The sequence below is a fragment of the Chroicocephalus ridibundus genome, chromosome 4, assembly GCF_963924245.1.
Source record: "Chroicocephalus ridibundus chromosome 4, bChrRid1.1, whole genome shotgun sequence".
NCBI classification, from domain to species: domain Eukaryota; kingdom Metazoa; phylum Chordata; class Aves; order Charadriiformes; family Laridae; genus Chroicocephalus; species Chroicocephalus ridibundus.
In genome coordinates this window covers 63,866,927-63,889,885 of record NC_086287.1, presented here as the reverse complement: position 1 = coordinate 63,889,885, position 22,959 = coordinate 63,866,927, and the positions used below count along the sequence as shown (strand labels likewise).

The 22,959-nt window shown below is 43.6% G+C and overlaps 1 protein-coding gene across 2 annotated transcripts in view; it reads left to right on the top strand.

The window, feature by feature from the left end:
- Nucleotides 1-598: 598 nt before the first annotated feature.
- The window catches only part of BRF1 (BRF1 RNA polymerase III transcription initiation factor subunit), a 179,332-nt gene continuing 156,971 nt past the window's right edge, over nt 599-22,959 (top strand). Inside the window, exons 1-2 of one of the 2 annotated variants that reach the window (XM_063333488.1) lie at nt 599-1,003; nt 15,308-15,388. In XM_063333488.1, coding sequence (XP_063189558.1) covers nt 817-1,003; nt 15,308-15,388 — 268 coding nt within the window. In that variant the 5' untranslated portion in view covers nt 599-816. The remainder of the gene's footprint in view (nt 1,004-15,307; nt 15,389-22,959) is intronic. The other variant, XM_063333487.1, reaches the window with a different exon arrangement.

Here is a 22,959-nt window from a genome sequence, read left to right as displayed (position 1 = left end):
GACCCATCACTTAATCTGAAACACATGGGCCCAGTTCTGGATAACCGCGAATACCTAGGCACATTGCCTGGTGCTGGCAGATGCTCACCGCTGGCAGCAAAACACTTTAAAAGGGAGGAATGCAACTATAACTCCCCATTGTGAGAGCGGGCCCGCAGCTGCTCCTCAAGAAGCACCTACACAGCCACCCCTGGTCCGCCCTGGATCTGCCTGGCAAAGCGCGTTCCCTCCATCCACCCCGGCCAGGCCTCAGGGGCTCGGCGCTGCACCCACAGCCGCCAGCGCCTGCCCGGGCCGCGGGAGGCGCTTCAGTTAACGGCCGTACCCGCCCCAAAGGGGAAGCGAGGGCCCAGCGGGCCGGAGCTCCCCGTCTGGCCTTCGGTGGCTCTAAGTCTCTGGGTCCCGCCCCGGTGAGGGGTCTGGCCTCGTTAACGGGACTCCCACCCGTCACGGTCCCGCTCGGAGCGTTGGAGGCCAAGCGTGGTTGGCGGTCATTTATTCGGGGGAGGGAAAAGGGAAGCCCCGGAGCGCAGGGGGTCGCGGGTGACCCCCGAGCCCCGCCGGGGCCAGCCATCAGACCCACCACGACCCCGATGGGCGCAGATCCGGGGCGGGCACTGAGGGAGGGGCCGCGCCGGAGGGGCGGGGAGCGGCAGGCGAAGTCTCGCGAGAGCGGGCGGGGGCGGCTGCCGCCGCGCTCTTCCCCCTGCCGGTCCCGGTGAACGAGGCCTGCGCCGAGGCCGGGCAGCGCCGGCTGGGCGGTGGTAGCGGCGCAGGGCCGGCCAGGGCCCGGCCCGGGCCGGGGCGCCGGACAAGATGCCGGGCGGACGGGTGTGCGCCGCCTGCGGCTGCTCGGAGATTGAGGTGGACGCGGCGCGGGGGGACGCGGTGTGCACGGGCTGCGGCTCGGTGCTGGAGGACAACATCATCGTCTCCGAGGTGCAGTTCGTGGAGAACAGCGGCGGCGGCTCCTCTGCCGTGGGGCAGTTCGTGTCGCTGGACGGTGAGCGCCGGTGGGGCGGGGCGGAGCGCACGTGCGCCGGGCTGGGCCGGGCCGGGTCGGGTCGGGTCGGGTCGGGGGGGGGTGTGGCGTGGCGTGGCGCGGGGCCGGGGGAGCGGAGCCGGGGAACAGTGTGTGGGGAGTGGGGCAGGGGGGACTGTGTGGGGGAGAGGGTGCTGGGGGGTGGGCAGTGTGTGGGGGAGAGGGTGCTGGGGTGGGCAGTGTGTGGGGGAGAGGGTGCTGGGGGGTGGACAGTGTGTGAGGGCGAGGGTGCTGGGGGGGGGCAGTGTGTGAGGGCGAGGGTGCTCGGGGGGGGGCAGTGTGTGAGGGCGAGGGTGCTCGGGGGGGGGCAGTGTGTGAGGGCGAGGGTGCTGGGGGGGGCAGTGTGTGAGGGCGAGGGTGCTGGGGGGTGGACAGTGTGTGGGGGAGAGGGTGCTGGGGGGTGGACAGTGTGTGGGGGAGAGGGTGCTGGGGGGTGGACAGTGTGTGGGGGAGAGGGTGCTGGGGGGTGGACAGTGTGTGGGGGAGAGGGTGCTGGGGGGGGCAGTGTGTGGGGGAGAGGGTGCTGGGGGGACAGGGGACAGTGCGTGGGGAGAGGGGCAGGGAGGACAGTACGTGAGGGGAGGGTGCTGGGGGGCAGTGTGTGAGGGAGAGGATGCTGGAGGGAACAGTGTGTGAGGGAGAGGATGCTGGAGGGAACAGTGTGTGAGGGAGGGTGCTGTGGAGACAAGGTGCAATGTATGGAGAGAGGATGTTGGGCGGACAGCACAGGGGGGTGAGGGTGCTGTGCCGGAGGGTGGGGTTAGGGGGATGATGTGTGGCCAGCGGGTATTGGGGGGTGAGGACAATGTATAGGGAAAAGGGTGCTGTGCAAAGCAGGGACAGAGTCGGTGCATGGGGGACAGGGTGCTGTGCAAAGGGATGTGGGGGTCAGAGTGCCTGGAAGAGTGTTGTGCAAAGGAGGGACAGGGATGGTGTGCGGGGGAGCTGCACAAAGTGGAAATGGGAGGCAGTGGCTGGGGAGGGAGGACAGCATGCTGTGCAAGGTGAGACAGAATTGGGGTGGGGGAGAGGCTGGGGTGAATGGGGCAAAAGAGCTGTGCAAGGTGGGAGAGATGCTCTGTGTGTGACGGGAGTAAGCATGTGGGGGACTGAGCTATGTTTGGTGTGGGTGCATGAGAGGAAGTTTGGGGGTCTGTGTGGAAGGGCTGGGGGCACGGGGAATGGAAAAGTATATGATATTATTTGGGGTAGAGGACAGGAGAGTTGGGTGCTTGATGGGTAGAGGGAGTACGTAGAGGCATGGAGGCGGTGCGTTGGAGGAGAAAGAGGCTGGAAGTGAAGGGTCAACAGTCTCTTGTAAGTAAATGGGTTGGGGTCTTTGTGTGAATTGCCTGGAGGATAAGGCCCGTGTGCCTGGAAAAGGGACACATGAAGAAGACATGGTGTTTGGAGTGGGAGAGAAGGAAAACGAGCATGGGGAATGTGTATAAGGAGAAAGAAACTTACGCAAGAGGCATGGGAAGGAGCTTAGCAATGATACAAGGGGGACTGATGGATTATATGGCTGTGGGGAAGAAAAAGGAGTTGTGGTGGAGGGGACAGCGCTGCGTATTGGAGTTTGGGAGTTTACTGTAGATTAGGATTTGTCTGATGCTGTTCCTGTCTTCCAACTCAGAGTGCTGGCATTACTTTTTTTTTTTTTTTTAATAGCTTATGAACAGCTCTTATATCTTTCACTTTTTCCTCTAGTGATGCCCTTACACTTTTAAGGGCTGGCACTGCTTTTTTCCCTCCCACCCAAAATTATGTGGGACAGATGGCATGCAAGCTAGAGTTCATTTTGGGATGCCTTTATCCTACGAAAAAAAATATCTAAAGGAAAAGAGAGAACTGTACCATACTGAGGCTTTTTCTTCTTCTGGATGAGTTGCACAGTACTTTTCCAAAGTTCCTTTAAGGGACCCTTTCCCTTTTGTGCAAGTCCTGAGATGCTGCTGTTGGCCAGTCTTTAGTTAGTGCATTGGATAGTGCATTAATTCTTTGATCTTGTATAGCTAGTTAGTTATTTGTCATATGTTCTTCTGAAAAAATAATTCTAGCACCCATGAAGACAGATAAGCACTGTGAGGATAGGTGGGTGTGTAAAAGTGGAAATGCAATTGGAGCATATTCTAGTATGCTTATGGTGGCTTTATCGGGCTGGCACAAGGTGTGGCTGCAGGGGCTTCGCTGTGTGTTCACACTGCGATCTCCTAGCAAGTCCCCACGTGTGTTAATGTATGTATTTTAGTGAAACGTTTTTTGTGGAAACAGTAGAACAGGACTTACAAAACCATGCTGTTTGTAGATTTGCTGAGTTACTGCAAGGATGGGTGGGGGCTCTATTTCACATAGTAAATACTTTAAGGAAATTTGGATATGGGTGATTTATGCTGGTGTAATTCTTTATGTTCCAAAACAGTTGTGTCTGCTGTGAATATTTTATTTGCTTGACTTAAACTGAGTGATACGAACTAATCTGAAAAGAGGTATTTGAGCTGCAATAACGGTGTCTTCACGATGTATGCTTGTATGACACTGATTAAAGTCCTTGGGAAAGGGGAGAAAGGTCCTTCCCTGTGTAACCATGACAGCATTTATATCTTTTGAGTGTTGTGATGGCTGGAGAATTTCCAATGGAATATATATTTCTTTTAAGTCAGAAAACATGTACTTGCTGAAAGCAACGTTTTCTGGTAACCTATAGCTTTCAGTGATTCTTCTGATTAAGTAAGCAGGTCTTCATCAAAGTGACCTGGTTTTAACACCTTTTTCTGTTGTCTTTGTCAGCCTGGTAGGTCTGTGGCTCTGAGGGATCCCCTGTTTATGAAATGCCTTGGGCTGAGGCTCCTCAGACTGTAGTCTGGTGTTCACGGGCAGCTCAAATGTGTGGAGCGTTTGCAGTGTCAGAGGTTCCTGGGCTACTGTTTTTGAGACCATGGCTCTTGGTCAGTGGGGGTGGGTGACTTAGCGTTGTCTGGGTTTTGCAAGGTGTGAGGGCTGTCATGTTCTCTGTTTCAGAGCTGGGAGTTGAATGGGGTTTTTGGTGTCTACAGAGTTCAGAGCTCCTGATTGTGCAACAAGATTCCCTGCACCCTTCTAGGATCCACGAGGACTTCTATTTGTGTGCTGATATATGTTGAATGGTTATAGATGCCTTTGTTCATAATTTATTTTCATTTTCATCATGAAGAAGCAAAATGGAATAGAAAGCACTGAGGTACTGTTACTGACTTTTTTGGTACCCCTAGCAAAACTTTTTATTTTACCAAGCTTCCTGTTAAGGGTTCAGAATCTTGCATTTGTCTGCTGAAGGAGGAAGAGAGTCCTGCACTTCTCTATATGAATACAAGGTGGTCTGTCTAGATCTTGCCAAGTCCTTGCTAATAAGCCCAGCAGCCTCACTCTAAAACATGGGAAATCCCTTCTTTTGTTCTCTCAGTGTTGGAAGAAGGTGCGAGATCACAGTTACATTTTCCCAGGCAGCGTTTACATTCAGCTGTCAATGTGCCTAGTGTAGAAAGCCAAAGACTCAACACTGATGCCTTTCACAGAGAAGTTTGGTATAGCTGGTGTTTTCCAATGCAGGTGTGTGAGTCTGTTTCCTTCCATTGTTTTGACAGTTTTAGCATCTGAGCAGTGGTGTGCTGAGAAAGTAGGAAAGGCTTGTGCCTGAGAGATTTTGCTTTGCTACTGCATGAAGGTTTGGGGAAATGCAGGCAAAAGGGTAGAAGCAGTGAAGGACAAAATAGGTGGTTGTACAGGTAAATATGAGGGAAGAATGTTTTTTGGCAAAGTGGCATGCCTTGCAGATCTTTTGGAGCTTTCTAGAGAAGCAAGTGGACAGAGCAGATGGTTGGATTTGCAAAGGGAGGTCAACAAGATCCTTCACCATAAGCTTTTAAAGAATCTGAGCTGTCATGGATAAGGGGAAGCCCTCGCAGAGCAGAGTAACTAATCAAATGATAAGAAACGTAGACTAGAAATAAATAGTAAGTCTCCTGAAATAGTGTCAGTGAAGTTCCATAGATTCTGGGCTCATGATCTGGAAAACAGGTGAATGGTGAGTTAATGAGGTTTGCTGGCAACACTAAATTATTTGGGGTAGTAAAGACTATAGAAGGACCTGTTGCTCTTAGTAGCTGGGTAGTAAGATAGCAGATGGGATCAAGAGTTGCAGTGAGAGTTAGTATTGTTCCTTTCTTCCACGTGTGGGATGGTAGCATCTGGGCTGGCTACTATAACTTGGAAAGGAAGTCCCTAGGTGTTAATGGATATCTCTGTAAAAACATTTAGCTCAGTGTTAATTTGCAGTACAAAAATCCAGAGCGTCGAGGGGAATGTTAGAAGTTAGCAGGAAAAGAATATGATGGCATATGTGTACGCTGTTACATATCTGCAGCACTATCTCCAACTTAAATACTGTGTGCAGTTCTGGTGTGTTTCTCTCTTTTCTTCACTCCCCTCAAGAAAACCTGTAATAGAACTAGAAAAGACACAGAGAGGAAGATGGTGTGATTAAGAGGAGCGCTTCTTGAAAAGCTTCTCAGTTAGAACGACTGAATAGACTCAGCCTCTTCAGACTGGGAAAGAGGTGATTGAATGGGGATGTAGTAGATGTCTGTAAATACAGTAGAATAACATGTCAAGGATGAGCAATTGTTCAGTATCACATAATGCAAAAACTATGGAGAGCTAAGAAATCTAGCAGCTAGCTTAAATGTAACAAGTAGGAGGTTCAGAAACATTAGGAGGTTTTTTTGTGTTTTTTTTCTTTCAGAAAAAACATGTAATTACATTGTGAATCTTAAGTTGTGGATGTTAAAAAAATTATCAGGCAAACAGAATAAAAATGTGTCATGGCCATTAAAGCGAAGATACTATTTCTGACTCAGGAAATCCTTGAGCCATGGATCTCTAGACTCTGTGAGATTATATGAGGGAAGTATTGTGATAAGCTTTCCTCCTGTGTTTTGTGTTCACTCGTAGACATGTATATGAATGGACTTTACTGTTCAGAGGTGTAGGATACTGGACTAGATAGTCCTATGATCTGACTTGGCATAGCTGTTCTTTTGAGTCTTCAGAGGAAGATCATGTTCTTTGAGCTCTACAAAGATGCTTTCCAGGGTTTTGACCGTTCTTTCAAAACTGGTCCAAGAATTGGGGGACTATGGTTTTACAGCATAAAGCGTAGGTGTCCCTAAGTTTAATATTGGGTTTTTTTCAGCTTGTGTTTTGGAAAGTGGTGAGCACAAAACTCCTGACTTTGACAGTTCTCTCTGAAAATGCTTAACTAATAGGTAATTCTTCTGATCTCCTTGTGAGAAGTAGGTAGTAGAGATATTTACAATTGTAAGAGTCTGTGATTAGTGGCCAGCCCAGCCCAAACCACAACAGGTGTCCAGAAATCTAGACTGCAAGGCAAAAATTTATTTAGACTAAGGTTGATGAAATTGCATATGCAGTACTTTGTAATAGGGACCATGAAATCTTTGCTGATGGTAGTTAGAACATATAAAAGGAGATAATACCATGCTTGTATAAATACGCAAAGAGGGAGCTAGGCCATACTAGTCCTGATGAGATGCTCTTTGGAGTTGGGCATGACCTGTCTATCTTAGCGTAACACCACCAGTGCTTTTCATTGCCATGGTCTTGATGGAAATGAAGGATTTGATTGCAAGTTAGCCTGATCCCGCAATTCTTTTTAATGCTGTCTGTCTCAGGGTGTGGGAAGTCATCTCTTCCTGTGAGGTACCTGTCACTTGCCAGGTTATGAGCTGGTAGTTTCTTTCACTAGCAAGGGAATACCCTCTTGGTGCTCTAGAAGAGGGATACTGTGTATCTTTCTATTGATCATCTGAGAGGAAGTCCTCACAAAGCACAAGCTAGTGAAAGCTTTGATAGGCCCCGTACTGGTCCATTTAGTTATAATTCTTAATTCTGTTGCAAGTGGTCACAGTCAGGTAAGAGTCCCGCCTTAACGCTTAACCCTGGCCATGTTATAAATCTTGAGGCTTGTGAAGGCCATGTGTTGAAATTGAGTTTCTGAACTTGACTGATTTGACCCTGGATAAATCAGATACTAGTGGAAAAGAGTTGACATGCACATTTGAGCTCCAAGGAACTCTGTTAATCGCACAGAAAATGTTTGAGGCATGTGCTTTTCTTATCTGGGTCTAGTTTTGTAGAATAGCTATCCACCTTATGATTGATAGCCAGTTCAGTCTGTCTCAAACTAGCCAAAAGAGGTTGTTCTCTGTGGCTTCTTGTCAAATTTGGCGAGGATGTGAATTAAAATTCCTCATTCTGCTGATTGGAATGAATGCCTCTTGCCTTTTTTCTTTTTTTTTTTTTTTTTTCTCCATACCTAAGCTCTTAGCAGACTCCTACTGGTCATAACATTTGAACGCATCCCAGCATGAAGTACAGCAATACAGGGTACAGGAGTGAGCTACGTTTCTCCCGCTCCATTATACTGTAATCGCATCCTGGAAAATGGAGCTCCACCGAACCCTTCACCAGTCTGCATTGGGTTTATGGCAGCTGCTTTTGCAGAAAGGCAAGTTACGAGTTGTGCACTGCGACTGAAGGCGGTGAATTCTCTGATCACTCTTTCACTGTGTCTGGGTGGGAGTCCCCTGTCTTGTTGTTGGGAGAAACTGTTTTTACAAGTATTCTCCCTGAGGCTGACAGGAGAAAGACCAAGTATGAAGCTGAAGAGAGTGAGGGGAGGAAAGCTGAACGTGGAGCAAACACTGATAGTTCAGATCTCTCTTCAGGTTTTTGTTTAAAGAAGCTGAGAAAGTGGAAGACTAGAGCTTCTGACGCTAATCAAAGGAGAAGAAACAGTCCCACCTGAGAAAGCTGATGTGCAGGCAGTGCAGCAGCAAGCTGGAAGACGTAACTGAGAAAATACAGCACAAGAAAACACAAGAAAAGGGCACTGCAAGGCGTACAGAGCTTGTGATCCTGGAACACATTGTGTCTGGGGAAGGTCAGCTGCTTTTGTTCCAGAAATCACCTTTAAATGCTCGTTAGTGAATTAAGAAAAATAGCATCTGACAAGCTGCTTGGGTGCAAACCATAAGGCAGTCTGGAAACCTGCCCTTTAGAAGTGTTGGGGATCTCTGTGTGTGTGTGGTGCGATGGCAGGAGAGCTGCCTGCTTCACCAGGCACTGCTGGCCTTTGCTGTCCCTGACCACCTTCTCCCTGGGGCTCCCCTCACCCTGCCCAGGGCCCAAGACCCCATGTCAGACCCCTGGGGATGTCAGCCCCTGCCCCAGTTATGCTGCAGTAGGGCTGGTCTCCAGCTCTCCACAGCCCTGCCCAGCCATGGGCCCTGCCAAGCATCCTGCTTGTCCTCAGGCTGTCCCTGTGGACCTGCCCAGCCATCCCTAGCTGTGTGTGACCCTGGTTCCCTTTGCTGGGCCTGATCCTGACCCCCATGTGCAGGCTGACATTCCGACTGGCCTCAGCCCATCCCTGGATCCACAGAGGTGCCTGAAGCTCCAGGCTGGGGCTGCCCTTGGCCTGCTACAGAGTTTAGGGTCACATCTCTAGTAAAAATTTAAATCAGAATTATTTTTCAGGAGCTTTTAGCTAGCTATTACTTAGCACAGGTCTTCCCCAACCAGCTACCTGTTTTTACAAAACTGACAGAAGCCTCATCATTTTGAGGCCTCTGTCTTCCTCTCAGGTTTGTCTGAAAGTGGGCAGAGGGAGGAAAGTGGCAGCGTTTTCCCTGGGGAAAACAGGGTAGAAAATGAAGGTTAGCATAATGAAATGCAGCCTCTGTAGTCTGAAGCAACAGAACTGTGGGATGGAGAAGACAAGTTGGTGGAGCTAGGGGTGCTTATCAGCTTCAGATAAGACTTACAGGATACCACTTCATAGGAGGGTTATGGAGTGATTGTGGGCTGGCCACCAAAGTGGGATTGTTGCCCCGTGGGACTTACCCTGCCTTTGGGATCTGAGGTGAATGAACATCACCAGTGTGTCTCCGTGAGACTGAACAGTGTGACTGTCTTGAAACAGGTTTACTGTTTTATCTTTGATTACTTGGAGTCTCTATGTGTTTTGGGGACTTTAGATTGAAAATTCTTTAAATGCTAGGTTGGCATTTGTTATTTGTCATTTAAATTAATGGTTGTGAATTAAATTCTTTTAAGTTACTATTGCTTAGTGACTAAGCCAGGAGGTTTTAGGATGGTGACAACTATACAGTCATAGAAATGGGAGGCTGCAAGGGGCATTAGTTCAACTTCAGCACCTAGTCAGGATCTCGTAGAGCTCCTGACTTTTGTACAGCATACGTACATTAAGAGTCTCCATCTATAAATGTACATGAGTTTGCAAGATAGTAAATCGAGGCTGATGGGAAGAATGTTACTTGTGGAAAGTTATCTGCTTGGTTTTGCTCAAAGGGAGAAGTGAAAGTTGTGAACTAGTAGCCCTGAATGCACCAGCAAGTGTTTGTTAAAAGTTTTAGTGTAGGAGGCTCCACAGCACTTAAAAGGAGACTGTTTCAAATGTTAGAATATCAAGGAAAAGTTTCTTCCTCCTAATACAAATTTTTTGTTGCAAGCAAATTGTAAGCAACTTACTACAGTTGCACTGCCGTAAATGCTGAACATGTACTCTTACTGTGCAGTGTCCCTTAATAAATTTAGCGTAGCTTACTGTTCACTAAAGTTGTGGTATGCTCAATTGTTCAGGTGTGCCTACAGAAGCTTACTGAAAGGTTTTGTGTATGCTATTTTATCCTTAAAAACTTCATGATGGTTTTCTGTCTAGGAGTGTGAGCTGCACTGACAAGCGCAGAACGTGTCTGGTATTTGTCTTGATCAAAATATTTCAGTCTTCTGGGGTTTGTGGAAATGGAAAGTTATGGTCATCAAACTGGGAAGAAGAGAGGGACCAGATATGGGGAGGAAAAAGCGTTCATAAAATTTCAGCTAAGGTTATACCCATTCTTCTTCTATGTCTTTTTTCCTCTAGAAGTTTTTAAGATGGACAATTTCTGTCATAGTAAGTGCTAGTGAGACAGTTGATAAAGAGGATGAACTCTGTATTTTTATCAGATTCTGTGGTTTTGTCCAGTCAGTTATTAGTATAATAAAGGATTTGTCTGTATTTTTCAGTGCAAGGAATAGTGGGGTTTTGTTTTTAATTGGTAGTTGTTAATTTGTTTCCATGTAGGATATATTGATAGACCAAATCCTGACATAGAATATTTCTTATAGTGCAGCCTCAAACAGGCCTGAATTGGCTTCTGCCAGTAATACACACACTAAACTTGAAATGAAAATACTGGCTACGGAGAAGTGAAAATAATGTTAATATTATCAACATTCATCTCACTTGTGGTCCAGATTTCTAGAGTTGACACTAATACATAGTTAACTTTAAATTATGTAGAGTGGTCATGATGTAATTTGCAACACAGAAGAAAGTATAGATGTACTGGATTTACAGACCTTTTGGGGAAATCCTGAAAAGTATTTACCTGTTTCACTTTGTGCTTGGTTTTCTCATTACAAAACTAATTCATAATCATGTTGTGTTGTGAAGGAAGAAGGGAAACTTGCATCTACTTCACACAAAAAATAATTACCCACTATACATTTTAGTGAGGTGAACTGAATCAATTTTTGCTTCTCTTCTGAAATCCTCCAGGTGGCAACCTTGCATCAGAGTTAAGTGTATGGTGTTTTTTTTCTGGCATTGCGTCTTCTATATGCTGTCCTTGTGATGGCAGCAAATGCTTGCTTGAAGTGCTGCAGCACATACTGCTGTCAGTTGTGAAAATGCTGAATTGTGCACGTAACTTGGACACAGACTGGTTCCGTGGACTTGTGCAGCCCTAAACTTGGGCGTGGTGGACCCAATGCTCTATTTGTCTCTTCGGTTGGTAGTTATGAAAATAAGTCCATAGATAGCTAGTTATGATGCAGTAGATTTAAAGTTTGTCTATGTTAGTTTAATCAGCAGTAGCATTTCATCAGGCTGTGGTGTGTGCAGATCTGTTAACTTGCCTGTAAAAATGACTTGGAAAAGAATTATTTCAGCTACCGACTTCAGTAGTTTTGTGCATTCAGAAGACTTTAGTCACATCATTTTACTTTTGTAGACCTGAGTTGTAATGGGACACTGAATTACTCTCCTCTTGAGTAGGAGCTTATTAATTTTTTTTATATTAGATTATCTAGTCTACCCTGATTATGAAATGGTTGGTGTGATGATGATTTTATGCTGGGTCTGTAAAAAAATGAAGGTTTTTCTCCTACCTTGTGCTGGAGAAAGGACTTGTGTTTTTTTCAGTTTTAATTTTACAGGGAAGGATTTTGGTAGGACTAGTCCTATTGGATAGCAATACACTTCAGTTCAAGTTGCAAGCAGCTTCATTCCCTGTCTTCACTTGCTCATTTATGTAGAGGAAACACAATCCATAACACTAGGACTGAAGCTGTTTCTTCTCTGGGTGTTGAATCTGAAACTCAGCATGTTGCCAGCTCTCAGAAAAATGCACTTTAAGCTGCAGATGCCTGAGTGGCTGCTCTTTGCCTCCTCTGTATGAAGGGATGTGATAAGTGCTGTTCCTGCTATCTGTCATCTTTTTGTTGCTCTTCAAGGTTACTACAGACTTCAAGCTTTGCTTGCTGCTTTTACTGCTTTAGGAACACTTTTGTAGAGAAGCTACAAAGGATGTGACTTCCTTTGTTAGTGAGTCTGTGGAGCAAAACAGAAATGGCTGAGGTGCCTGGATCTGACCCTGCATACAGCAGCCGTACCTGAGACGGTGCTGCACGGAGCAGGCACGGGGACGGGTGTTTGAGGGACAGTCACTGTAGTTCAGCTCTTGAGTAATGTGGGGTTATGGGCTGGGTCTGGACCTGCATAAGCTTTGACCAAATGTCATCAAGTTTCCAAGTATATAATGTCCTGCATGTTCGCTTCTCTTCTTTTAGTGTCTTGTGGCACTGTAGTCCACTAAGAGGACCACAAAAAAACTGAGTAGCTGTGCTTTTGAGCTGCTTAACAAATCTCTCCACACCTTCTGTTGTCCAAAATGTGGTGGCTTTGGCAGTCTTAGGTTGGTGGTTGGACTCAATGATCTTCAATGTCCCTTCCAACCTAGACGATTCTATGAAAAAACTTCACCTAAGTGTCCAAAGCTAACTTGAATAGGAGAAGAGGCTTGAGTTGAGCAAAGCTGAGGATCTGAGTTAGTTTCTAAAAATGATCGGTAGATGATAACGTACCTCGGGAGGCGCCACCTCACGAAGGAGGGTGTTTGAGTTGGCTTAGGGAAATGTTAGTGTTAATGTTGAATATTTGGCAGGCAGTACTTGCAGACACCAAATACTTCTCAGATATATTTTTGTATGTCTTGAAAGCTGAATGTGGAAATGCAAAAGCCTGTTTAATTCACTTTTGAAGTTGTAGAGGGAAAAATGGAAAAGGTCAAGAAATGTAAAAAATTTCAGTTAAGCTGGGATGTTAATTTGGTTGTGCTTACAGATTGGTATTCCTCTCCTTTGTACTTTTTTAATGACTAGCTTTGTAGGGATTTTTGTCTTTAAATGAATTTGATTTCACTGTTCTCTTTTTTTTTTCCAAGTTTATCATTTTATTATCCAGCTGAACAGTTGCATTAATGAGTTTGCTTTGCATTCTGCTTGTAAAGATTAAAGCTGATGGTGAGACTTCATAGTCAATGGCAACATTAGTTTGCAGTTCTGAGAGTGTAAGTGCTCAGCAGACTAGTTTTCTATCAGTTTTCAAAGCCAAATACCAATTAGAGATGTAAAGTCTTTATGGTTTACTCCCTGAGAAATGGGCACATCAATTCTGATAGCAGAATTTGTCTCCCAGATAGCTCTGCCAGTATCTGCTGCAGACTCCATAGCTTGGAAAGAAATGACTTTGATGTACAATGTTAATCTTGACGTCTAATGAAAAAGAATCTTAAAGAACAAAACCGCTGAAGTCTCAGCTTACTTGTATTTTGTTTGTATTCTTTCAGGATTTTAGGTTCTGAGTAAGTTAAATTATTTTGTTAATAGTATTGTTTATCACCACTCTGAGATTGTTTTTGCGTAAGCTTTTGCGTAGCAACAGGGAAACCTGTGAAAGAATAATGTAGCTGTTTTGAAAATGATAGTCCAATAGAGTTCAGTGGTTTTTGTCTATTCTAAGACAGCAAGGACTGAAAAGTGTTCTGGAGTCTCTGTGCACAGGAGGAGGCGATCGCTTTGATGGTGCCGTTGATGCAAATGCAGGATGATCTTGCTACCTCCAGCCTGCCCTGCTGTTTGTTCCTGCTCTTGCCCTGCAGTCTGTGGCCTCCTCCACTGTACTGATGCTTGAGTCTGTGCTCTCCTGCCGCAAATGAGAGAAGTGAGGTAGCCTGCGGTAAAGCAAACCTTAAAACAACAACAACAACAACAACAAAAAAAAGAGGGTTGGAGGCAGAATTTCTGAAGTTAGATTTGCTACTGAAGAAAAGGAACATAAAACTACTGTAACTGCTGATTTATTTTTTTTTAATTTTTTTTTTTTTGGCCAGGTAAACCATTCTTATTAAATGTCCACCAAAAATGTTATGTATGTTAGGGTAGTTTGGTAACCTCTCTCTGTTTTGCCTCATTGGTTTGTTTTGGAGCATTTGTGGAAATATGAGACTGTACCTATAAGAATGGCGAGGAGACATTGCTGTCTATAATAGTCTGAAGCAAATACAGAGTTGGGAGGGTTACCTCTATGTCCAGTGAGAAGGTCACTATTGAATATTTTTCGTTTCTAATTAGGATGTTGAACTGAAGTACTTAAGCTGTGGGGCATTTACGTGAGAGCTTCTGATTATTGTTTGTTGAAAGGATCTGTTAATGAAGTGAAGGTGAAGTTGGTTTCTGTTGTGGATAGCACTGGCAACCTAATTCAAAGGTTGCACGGAAAATTAAGCTTTGAAGGCTTATAGGCAATAATTCTACAGCAATGTTAGCTTTTCTGTTGTTGGGTTTTTTTGGTGTGTGGTTTTTGGTTGTTTTTTTTTTCCTCAACACAGAGCTATGTTAAATGCGGCTGAGAGGAGACTAGCTAAGAAAGTCTAGTAGAGTGAACAATTTAGGTCACAGTTTCTCATCACTTCTACCTGCCATGGAAGTATCTTACTCAGGTGTGTAGGAGAAATGTCATGAACTTCTTTCAGCTTCACTCCTCAGTGTGTGTCTATCCCAAAGCCATTCTAGTTTGTTCTAGAGAACTGGTGTAAGATGGGAAAACATAACTACAAGAACTTGAGGAAAAACTGTAGGCGTCATAGGGAACAAGAAGAGTTTTTTCCCTATTCTGAAGAGCAGACTACTTGAATTAAGTAGAAGTCCAATTACTAACAAATTACTTGTTTTCAATACTGTGCAATTTAGCTTTTTGGTCTCACTTGCTGTTAAGCTGATAGCTTCAGATATCCTGCTTTAGGTAGCCTGATTGGTTTTTAAAAAAACTTCCTGCTTTAGTGGGAGACTATTTTTGTCCTTTGTACTTTAATTCCCTGTTCTGCAAGATTGGTTTGCATGAGTAGTTCCATTGACTCCCAGCGGACTCTGCATTCAGGCTCCTCAGCATTGGCACGGATGCATAAACCAGCCTCTAGTTTATGCTAATTTACAACTCAGACTTATTTTAGTTTCCAACTTTTCAGGGTGTAAACATAGCAGTTCCAGACTTGCAGTTTTTGTAGCCTAAGTGTCACTGTGTGTGCCTAATGTTAAACTGAAGTTATTTTAAAGTAAATGTTATGTCTGTAGTAGCCAACACAGCATTGAATGCTAAACATGTTTTATGTTCTGTAGTGCCAGTAATTAGCTATTAAAATCCTGGATTGAATATTCTCTAGACAAAAAATATTAACTAAGCAATAGTTTCATCATTTACTTTGAGAAATATTTTACAATATTGATTTTCATGTTCTGCCTAAGATGGGGTTGAGACATTTTTGTACTTTCTTTGGAGCTGAGATTGGGAGGGTTTATGGAGCCATGTAATTCTTATGGTATCCCAAGGAAGAAATAAATTGCACAGGATTTGCACTCGATGTCTTAAGCCCTTCAAGCACTTCTGTTGCCCTTCTTAATGTAATTTGGCATGTTGTAAGTTATACTGAATATAGTGGCACAATAGGTCGTCTTTTAGTATTTTAATTCAGTTATTGCATTTGACATGTCTGTCTGTTTTGTTGGTTTTTTTTCCCCTAATAGGTGCAGGCAAAACACCGACTTTAGGAGGAGGATTCCATGCCAATCTGGGAAAGGAGTCACGAGCACAAACTCTACAGAATGGTACTTGAGAGCTTTACTCTTGTTGATATGACTTTTTTTAATAAATATTGTTGATCACAATTAATTTTTAGTTTTGAATGTGACCTCAAAACCTTGGCAGGCCACTTGTTAGTCAGTAGACAAGTCTGCCTAGTGCTGATTTTACATTGTGCTCTCATTTGATTGTTATACCTGATTTATGAGGTCAGGTAGCTGGCTGACAAAGGATAATGGCACCTGACAATACTATTGTAGTTTAAAAGGGCTTTTTCAAGGTTGACATGCCCATTCCACCTTTTTATTATCTGTTAATCTACTGTGGCTTTTTATTTTATCAGTTTTCAGGGTTCTTGAAATGCTTTATGCATGTTTATTTTTAAGTATAATTGTTCCATTGCTTTTCATTTTGTGCAGTATGAGTGTGAGATAATGCATGTATTTATGCACACTTCATAGTAATCATGTGCTTAATATGTGACTGTTGAACAGAGATGGGAAAAATGGAAAAAAGATTTTAGTGTCCAGAGAACATTTAAATAAATATTCATATTACATGCTATACATTTTAATTGAAATCTATGTAATCGACACTCTTTAAGGAGAGTGAATAAAACCAGCTTTTATGTCAGAAACGGAATGGTCTTCCAATTTCAATTGCTGTTACTCATAACAATGGACAGGAGTTGTAATTTTTTGGCTAATTAATACTCTTGTCTCATGACTCTTGGAGATGACAGCTGATAGGCTGTCATATCAAAGACTCAGAAGCTGACATGTAATTAACAAAGGGATGTAGATGGGGTTTATTCATATGGTGCACACTTTGGGGAGTTATTTTAGATAAAGGTATTTTCCTAAATTAGTCTTATACTTGCAACTCAAACACAGAAAATCTTGACTGATATTATGCCTGCATAGGTATATGAAGGGTAAGATTGATCTGGTATTATATCTGCATAGGTATAGAAAGGTTAAGATTGATCTGTATTATTGAAATATATCCAGATTGCTTTACTCAGCATTATTGAGCTGATTTATATACAGAATGTTTTATTCAGCTGTTTGTACTGAACAGTATTGAGCCCTGCTTGTTTGGCAGAGTAAAGCTCGTACTGTAAGTGAGCTCGTTTCAGTGTCAAGTCCAAAGTTACTATCTTACAAGTTTTAAAAATTTCTGTATAAAGTGTAGCCTGTATAAGCAGTGGAATAAAACCCCTAGAATACCTTTTATAGTTAGGGAAGTTTGTCTTTGGATGAATGTGCTTTAATCAAAACTGTAATTTTGCACAGGCATTTTAAAAATTTGCTTGTTGTGCATAAGAACTGCCCAGTTCCTTGTCTTTAATTGTAGAAAAGTAAAATACTGAGGGGAGAAAATGCTGTCCTGTTGCTTCTTGGAGTGTTTGAATCCTTCAAAAGCCCTTTTGGTTATGCTGAAAGGTGATCACAATTAGAGAGCATAGGTGTTGTTTTTTTGTTTGTGTTTGGGTTGGTTTTTTTTGGTTTTGTTTTTTTTTAATCTAAACATGGCTTATTTCTTGGATGAATGTTTGGGGCGAATATGTCTGAGTATCTTCCTTCCCCAGAGGGCGCTCGTAATCATACACAATGATTCAGACTTGGCTAAAGTCTATAAGCATCATATAAAAGAAATTATAGTTGCTTGAAATGAAATTATCTCTGAAATAGTTTTGAAACAGGAAAATAATCTGTCTCTTTACCTATACCTGTCTGAGGCTCTTTACAAGTTTTCTTCTCCTTTTGTGGCTGTTCTTTATATAGGAAAAAAGTGTTTGGTCTTTGATTTCTGTAGCCAACATTCATTTGTCATGCTGCCAATCTGTCTCTGGGAAAGTTCTTTTCAATGAGCTAAGTGATGTTCTTGCTCAGTCCCAGGCATGACAACAGCAGCTGATATTTCAGGTAGAGCAATTGGTGTTTGAAAGGCTTTTCTTTCTGCTGCTGTATAATGAGCTAGTTGTCTGCTGCATTTAATAGCACTTCTAGCTTTACATAGTTTTTAATTGCAAATCGAGCTGTGGCAGTGAACTTACAAAATCTCACCCTCTCACTGTCTGCCCGTGATCATGGCTGGGTTTTTGGTGAAATTATTTAATATCCATTGTGTTTAGACTTGAAAGTGTAGCAAGGTAAATGAATTTACTGTATGTGTTTTAAAGAAGTAGTACAGGGTTCAGTGGGTGAAACTGGAGCGCACTGATAGCTGGCTGTATTAAAAATGAACAGTTATCCTGGGAGTGCTATGCTGTCTGATGAGAAAAAATGCTGAGCTACTTATTTATTTGCTGGTACTACTCCGTTTGCATTTCCATAGTTAACTGAGTTGCAAATGAACTGCTGAAATTAGCTCCTGTCAGGATGCTGGTGCAGCACAGCTTGTGAGCGCGCTTTAGGAGGCCTATTTCTGCAACTCACTGGTGGCTCTTACGTCAAGGCTGTGTGCTCCCTTCAGCAGTGTAAGCACATGATTTTCTCCTATATGATGCTCTATGTAGGCTATTGCCGAAGGGAATAACCAGACTCTGGAAAGCAGAGATGGATGGTGGAGTCCAGATTGCTCTGGAGGTTGTCCCCAGTGTATTTGAGAGCAGCTGAGAACGTGTGTGTGTGTGTGGTCTGAGAGTGCTGGCAGGTCTCACACTGTGCCTGGTCCGCTTGCCAGCAACCTGCAGGCCTGACATGATGCGGGGAAAAGTCCAGCAACAGAGCAAGGACTTGCTGTTTTTTAAAAAGCAGCAACCTCCCCCTGCTTTCCCGTCCCTCCCCCATGTAGTTTGGGCCAAGTTCTTCCTTGCTGTAATGTCTGTCTGTTCAGGGGAGGTAAAAGGGAGATGATCTGGGCTCAGTGACTCTTATTTAATCACTAGCAAAACAGCTGGGGCTGGCTGAACATAAGATGCTGCTAGTTTTTGAGGCTTGTAATTAAAGGATGTTTAGAATTAGACGAAAACCAGTTTTTTATTAGAATACCTAAGGTAATAATTTTTACAATGTTTTTTTCCCCTCCATTCTAAAGTGAAGAAGTGCGGAAGTAAAATCTCCCAGCAACAACTGCTCAACAGTTCTCGACTCTTCTACAAAATCATTATTTTGTGCATTGGTATTTTTTATATATTTTTTTTTATATACATATATATATACACACACATGTATACTCTAAACAAAGCCATGGGCAAACCCTGAAGGCTTCTATGTTTGTGTAAGAATGTGTAATACACAGAACTAGTTTTCCTTCTCACACATGCCTTTGCTGTATGTTTCCTCACTATTTATAATGTGGCGGTACATGGCAGTTCATAGCCTCTGCCTTTCTTTGTGGAACCAGCTGATGTTTGTGGGTGTTTGTTCGGGAATTGGTTGCTTATAAAAACTGGAGTCTTGTTTACACTTGTTAAAATATTTATGCAGGAAAGACCTAACACTGTTGTATTTGTTCATAATCAGTTTGATTTTCAGTGTGCAGTACTGTGCTAATTGAGTGCGCCAAGCTCCACGAGTTCAACAAGCTCTCGTCCACAAAACGCTTTGTACCTATTCATATAGAGCTCACTTTTGTACTAAAAGCCTACACATCTATGAGATGATGTGAAGAGGTGTTTCAACCTTGCTTTAAAGGATTTGACCAAACAGTACTGTTTTAGTGAGAAAGAAGAATCATGAATAAAATACCAGCTCAGAGAGGGGATCCTTTGACAAGACTTCTTCCTCTGTTGACTGAGCCTCTTCAAATTGCTACAGTATTGTCCAACTTTAATGGTTACTTACAGGGCTGAAATGCAGAGTTCTGTCTCTTTAAATCTCATTTTACAGCTCTGTGCTGCATTACATAATCTCTCTAAATAGCCAGTTTATTCTTGTTTCCTTGCAGGCAATCTGCTCTCACTATATCCATGTCAGAGTCGCGGTTACAAGGGAGTTGTTCTTGACTTGGAGCTCTGATACTTTCAATAGTCTTCAGTGGCTAGAAAGAAAAGGGAGAGGGGAAGGAAGGTCAATGGCATGATTATAACTAGAAAGCTTCAGTTGCAGATATTCAAATTTGGTTTAAACTAAGTTTGAAGATTGCAGCTGCATCTAGCTTAATCCAATTTCTGAACTGTTGTGCTGTGTTTTTAATCATTTCTTTAAATGAATGTGTGTTTTTCCCTCAGTCCTCTTAAATACCAAAACATAGCTAACAGTATTTTAATTCTAAATGGGAAGGCATTTCTGAAGATGTTCTCTAATACATTTTTGACTGTTTGCATTTAAACTATTTGCTTAATTCTTTGACCTTCGTTGTCATCACTAATTTCATAGCTGGCTTATTACAAGTGATTATGGAGGGCTCTATTTCCTGCCAGAACTATGCAGTGTGAATTAGACCAGGACAGTACATTATACGTGTGAAGAACAGAAGTATCCAAAGAGGAACAGAGAACACATCTTTATTTAACAAAACTGAAATGACAAGGGAGGAGAGGATAGTAGAATCCTAGGATTGGAAGGGTCCTCTAAAGGTCCACAGTCAAAGTGGTAGCTTTGAAGTTGCATTTAAGCTGCTCAGGGCCCATGTGAGCTTTGGGTATCGCCAAGGATATGATACAGTCTCCCTGGACAACCTGTTCTCTAGTGCTTGACCACCCTCACAGTGAAGAATTTTTTCCTTGTATCTAGTCAGAACTTGTTTTGGTGAAACGTGACTCCTGCCTCTTGTTCTTTTGCTTTGCATCTCTGACAACTCTGGCTCCATCTTCTTTATAACTTCCCACTGAGTAGCTGAAGACACCAGTGAGACCTTCCCTTTGGCTTTCTCTTCTTAAGATTGAGAAAATTCAGCGCTCAGTCTCACGCCACGTGCTCCAGTCTCTTAATCATCTTAGAGGCTCTCTGCCGGACTTCCTTCAATATGTCAGTGCCTTTTCTTGTGCAGAGGAGTTCTGAACTGGACAAAGTACTCTAAATATAGTCTCACAAATGCTGAACAGGGGATAATAATTGCTTCCCTTGATTTGCTGTCTACAGTCTTAATAATGCAGCTCCAGGGTGCAGTCAGCCTTCATCACTGCAACTGGGTGCTGCTGAGTCATGTTCATCTTTTTGTCCATGAGGAATCTAGGTCCTTTTCTGACAAGCTACTCCCTAGCCAAACAGTCCCCAGCCTGTATTGTTGCTCTGCAGTTCTTCTGTCCCAGGTGCACTTGCCTTGTTGAACTTCATCAGGTTTCTGTCAGCTCATTTCTGCAGCATCTTAAGATTCCTCTGAATAGCAGCTCTGCCCATCAGTGTATTGACCACTGTCCCAATGTGATGTTTTCTGTAGGCTGGCAAAGGGAGCCTCCTGTCCCATTGTCCATGTTGTTAATGAAGGCATTAAATAATATTGGCCTCAGTATCAATTCCACTTCTAAGTCTGATAGTTAAAGTGCTGACCTCTACCCTTTGAACCTGGACAGTTTTTCACCCAACTTGCAGTTCACCTGTCTAGTCTGTATCTCCTCCATTTGGCTGCCAAGATACCAAGGGAGAATGATGAAATGGGATGAAGGAAGAGCAGTGGTTACTGTTTACCTTGACTGCAGTGTGGCTTTTATTGCAGCCAGCTATGATCTGCCCTTGTTAAATCTGTGCTGGCAGTTCCTGGTAACCTTCTTACCTTTTGTGTGTCTGGAAATCATTTCCAGGTAAATTTGTTCCATAGCCTTCCAACAGGCTGAAGGGAGGCTGAGAGGCTGACACTCATCTGTAGTTTCCTACTTCCCCCTCTGAAAGAAAAGCCTGGAGCTTGTTGTCTTCTAGTCATAAAGAACCTCCCCTGATTCCTACAGCGTTTTAAAGTTGGTAAAGATGTCTCTCTTTCCCAAGTCCCTTAGCATCCTCAGATGCATCCCATCCAGTTCACTTGCCTTATGTATGTAGATTTTGCTTAAGTGAGCCCTTGTTCAGTCCTTCTCCATGCGCAATGCTTCCTTTCCTCCAAACTCATATCTGTGAGTTTGTGAGACCTGAAAACAGACATTGCAACAGAGAGTAAGCAGACTTGTGAGCTGCTATAAAGCCAAGCTGCCAAATGCCCTGCCTGCTCAACTTCCTGCACATCAATATGGAGTGTCCTTGAGCTTTGGGGAGATTGTATTTGAAGATTGACTAATCCTCCTGGCCTCTTTGGCCTTCATGGCAGTACCTCAAGGGGTCCTGCATACCACTTCTCTGAACAAACTGAAGCCTGCCCTCTGAAATCCAGGATTGTCATAATGCTATCCATCTTCCTCACACCCCTCAAGATCTTAAAGTTCATCATCTTAGGGTTGCTGTAACCAAGCCTGCCATCAGACTTTACATTCTACATCACTTCCTTTCTAAAGAATGGTAGGCGTATCGTGGTACTTCTAGAGTGTGTCAGGAACAGGTCAAGTAGAAGTCCACTGTATTACTTGTGCCACATTCTGATTCCCTTCCAGCACCCCATACTGGGGTTGTTACAGTTCACCATGAGAATGAGGACATCTTCCTGTTGTCTAAAGAAGGCTTCATATTCAAGATCAGGTGGTCTATAGCAGGTGCTCATGACAGTGTTTCCTTTGGCCTCGTCTCTCATCCAGACCCCTTAACTCTTTATTGGTCTGCCACTTGTTTTTCAGCAGAGCTTCACAGATTCAAGCTGCTCCTTTGTGTGAAATGAGTCCCCTGTCACCTTCCCTGTCTGTCCTTGTGACATCCATCTCATGACTCCAGTCATGTGAGCTGTCCCACCATGTATCTGTCACCCCCAGGTGAATGTGTAGTTTTCCAGCTGTGCATAGCCTTTGAATTCTTCCCTACGGTTTCCTTTACTGGATGCAGTCTTTTCTTTGACTCTTCCTCCTGTATCAACTGTCTCTGGCTTTAAATTCAATAATGAAACTTCTGGTCTAGTCTCTCTGCTGCTTTCTTGTCCTTCTTCCTTTCATTTCTGTGGGGATGGAAGCTAATCCTAATCCTCCCATCTGCACCTTCAGTTAGTATCCCATCGGGTTTTCTGTTGTCTTTTAAACTGTTGCTTAAAGTTCTCCTTTTCTGGGTTTGTCTTGTTTGTCTCCTAAATTTCTTTAGTCACTAAGGCTTTGAAAGACTTCCTCTTATAGCCAGACCATTACTTCAGTTTCACCCTCTTTGATCTGTCTGCTGCCTTGTCCCTTATGAGTCCTTTGTTATAATTAACAACTTCTGTCTCATTAATTTCCTTCATCTTTCCATTTGATGTATTAACTTTCTCCATCTTGCCTTGACAGAGGATAAGGGGCATCTTCCCCTTTTCATTTGGGATGATTTTTTTGTGTGTGTGTGTTCATGGTTTTGTTTTTTTGTTGTTGTTGTTTCAAGTGCAACCTTCTGCTTTGGTAAACTTCTTTATTCTCAGCATACTCTTCCAACTAGTCTCATGTCATGGCTTTAGCCAGGGTGGGATTCAGCTGGCAAAGTTTAGATGTCTGTGTGAGCTCGTCATGCTGAACTCCTTTCAGGGTCTCTGTATAGAGGCAGAGAGATTTAGGGTTTGATTAATTTAATCCGAAAGGAAGTCAAATGATTCATTCTCTTGAGTGTCTGTTTCT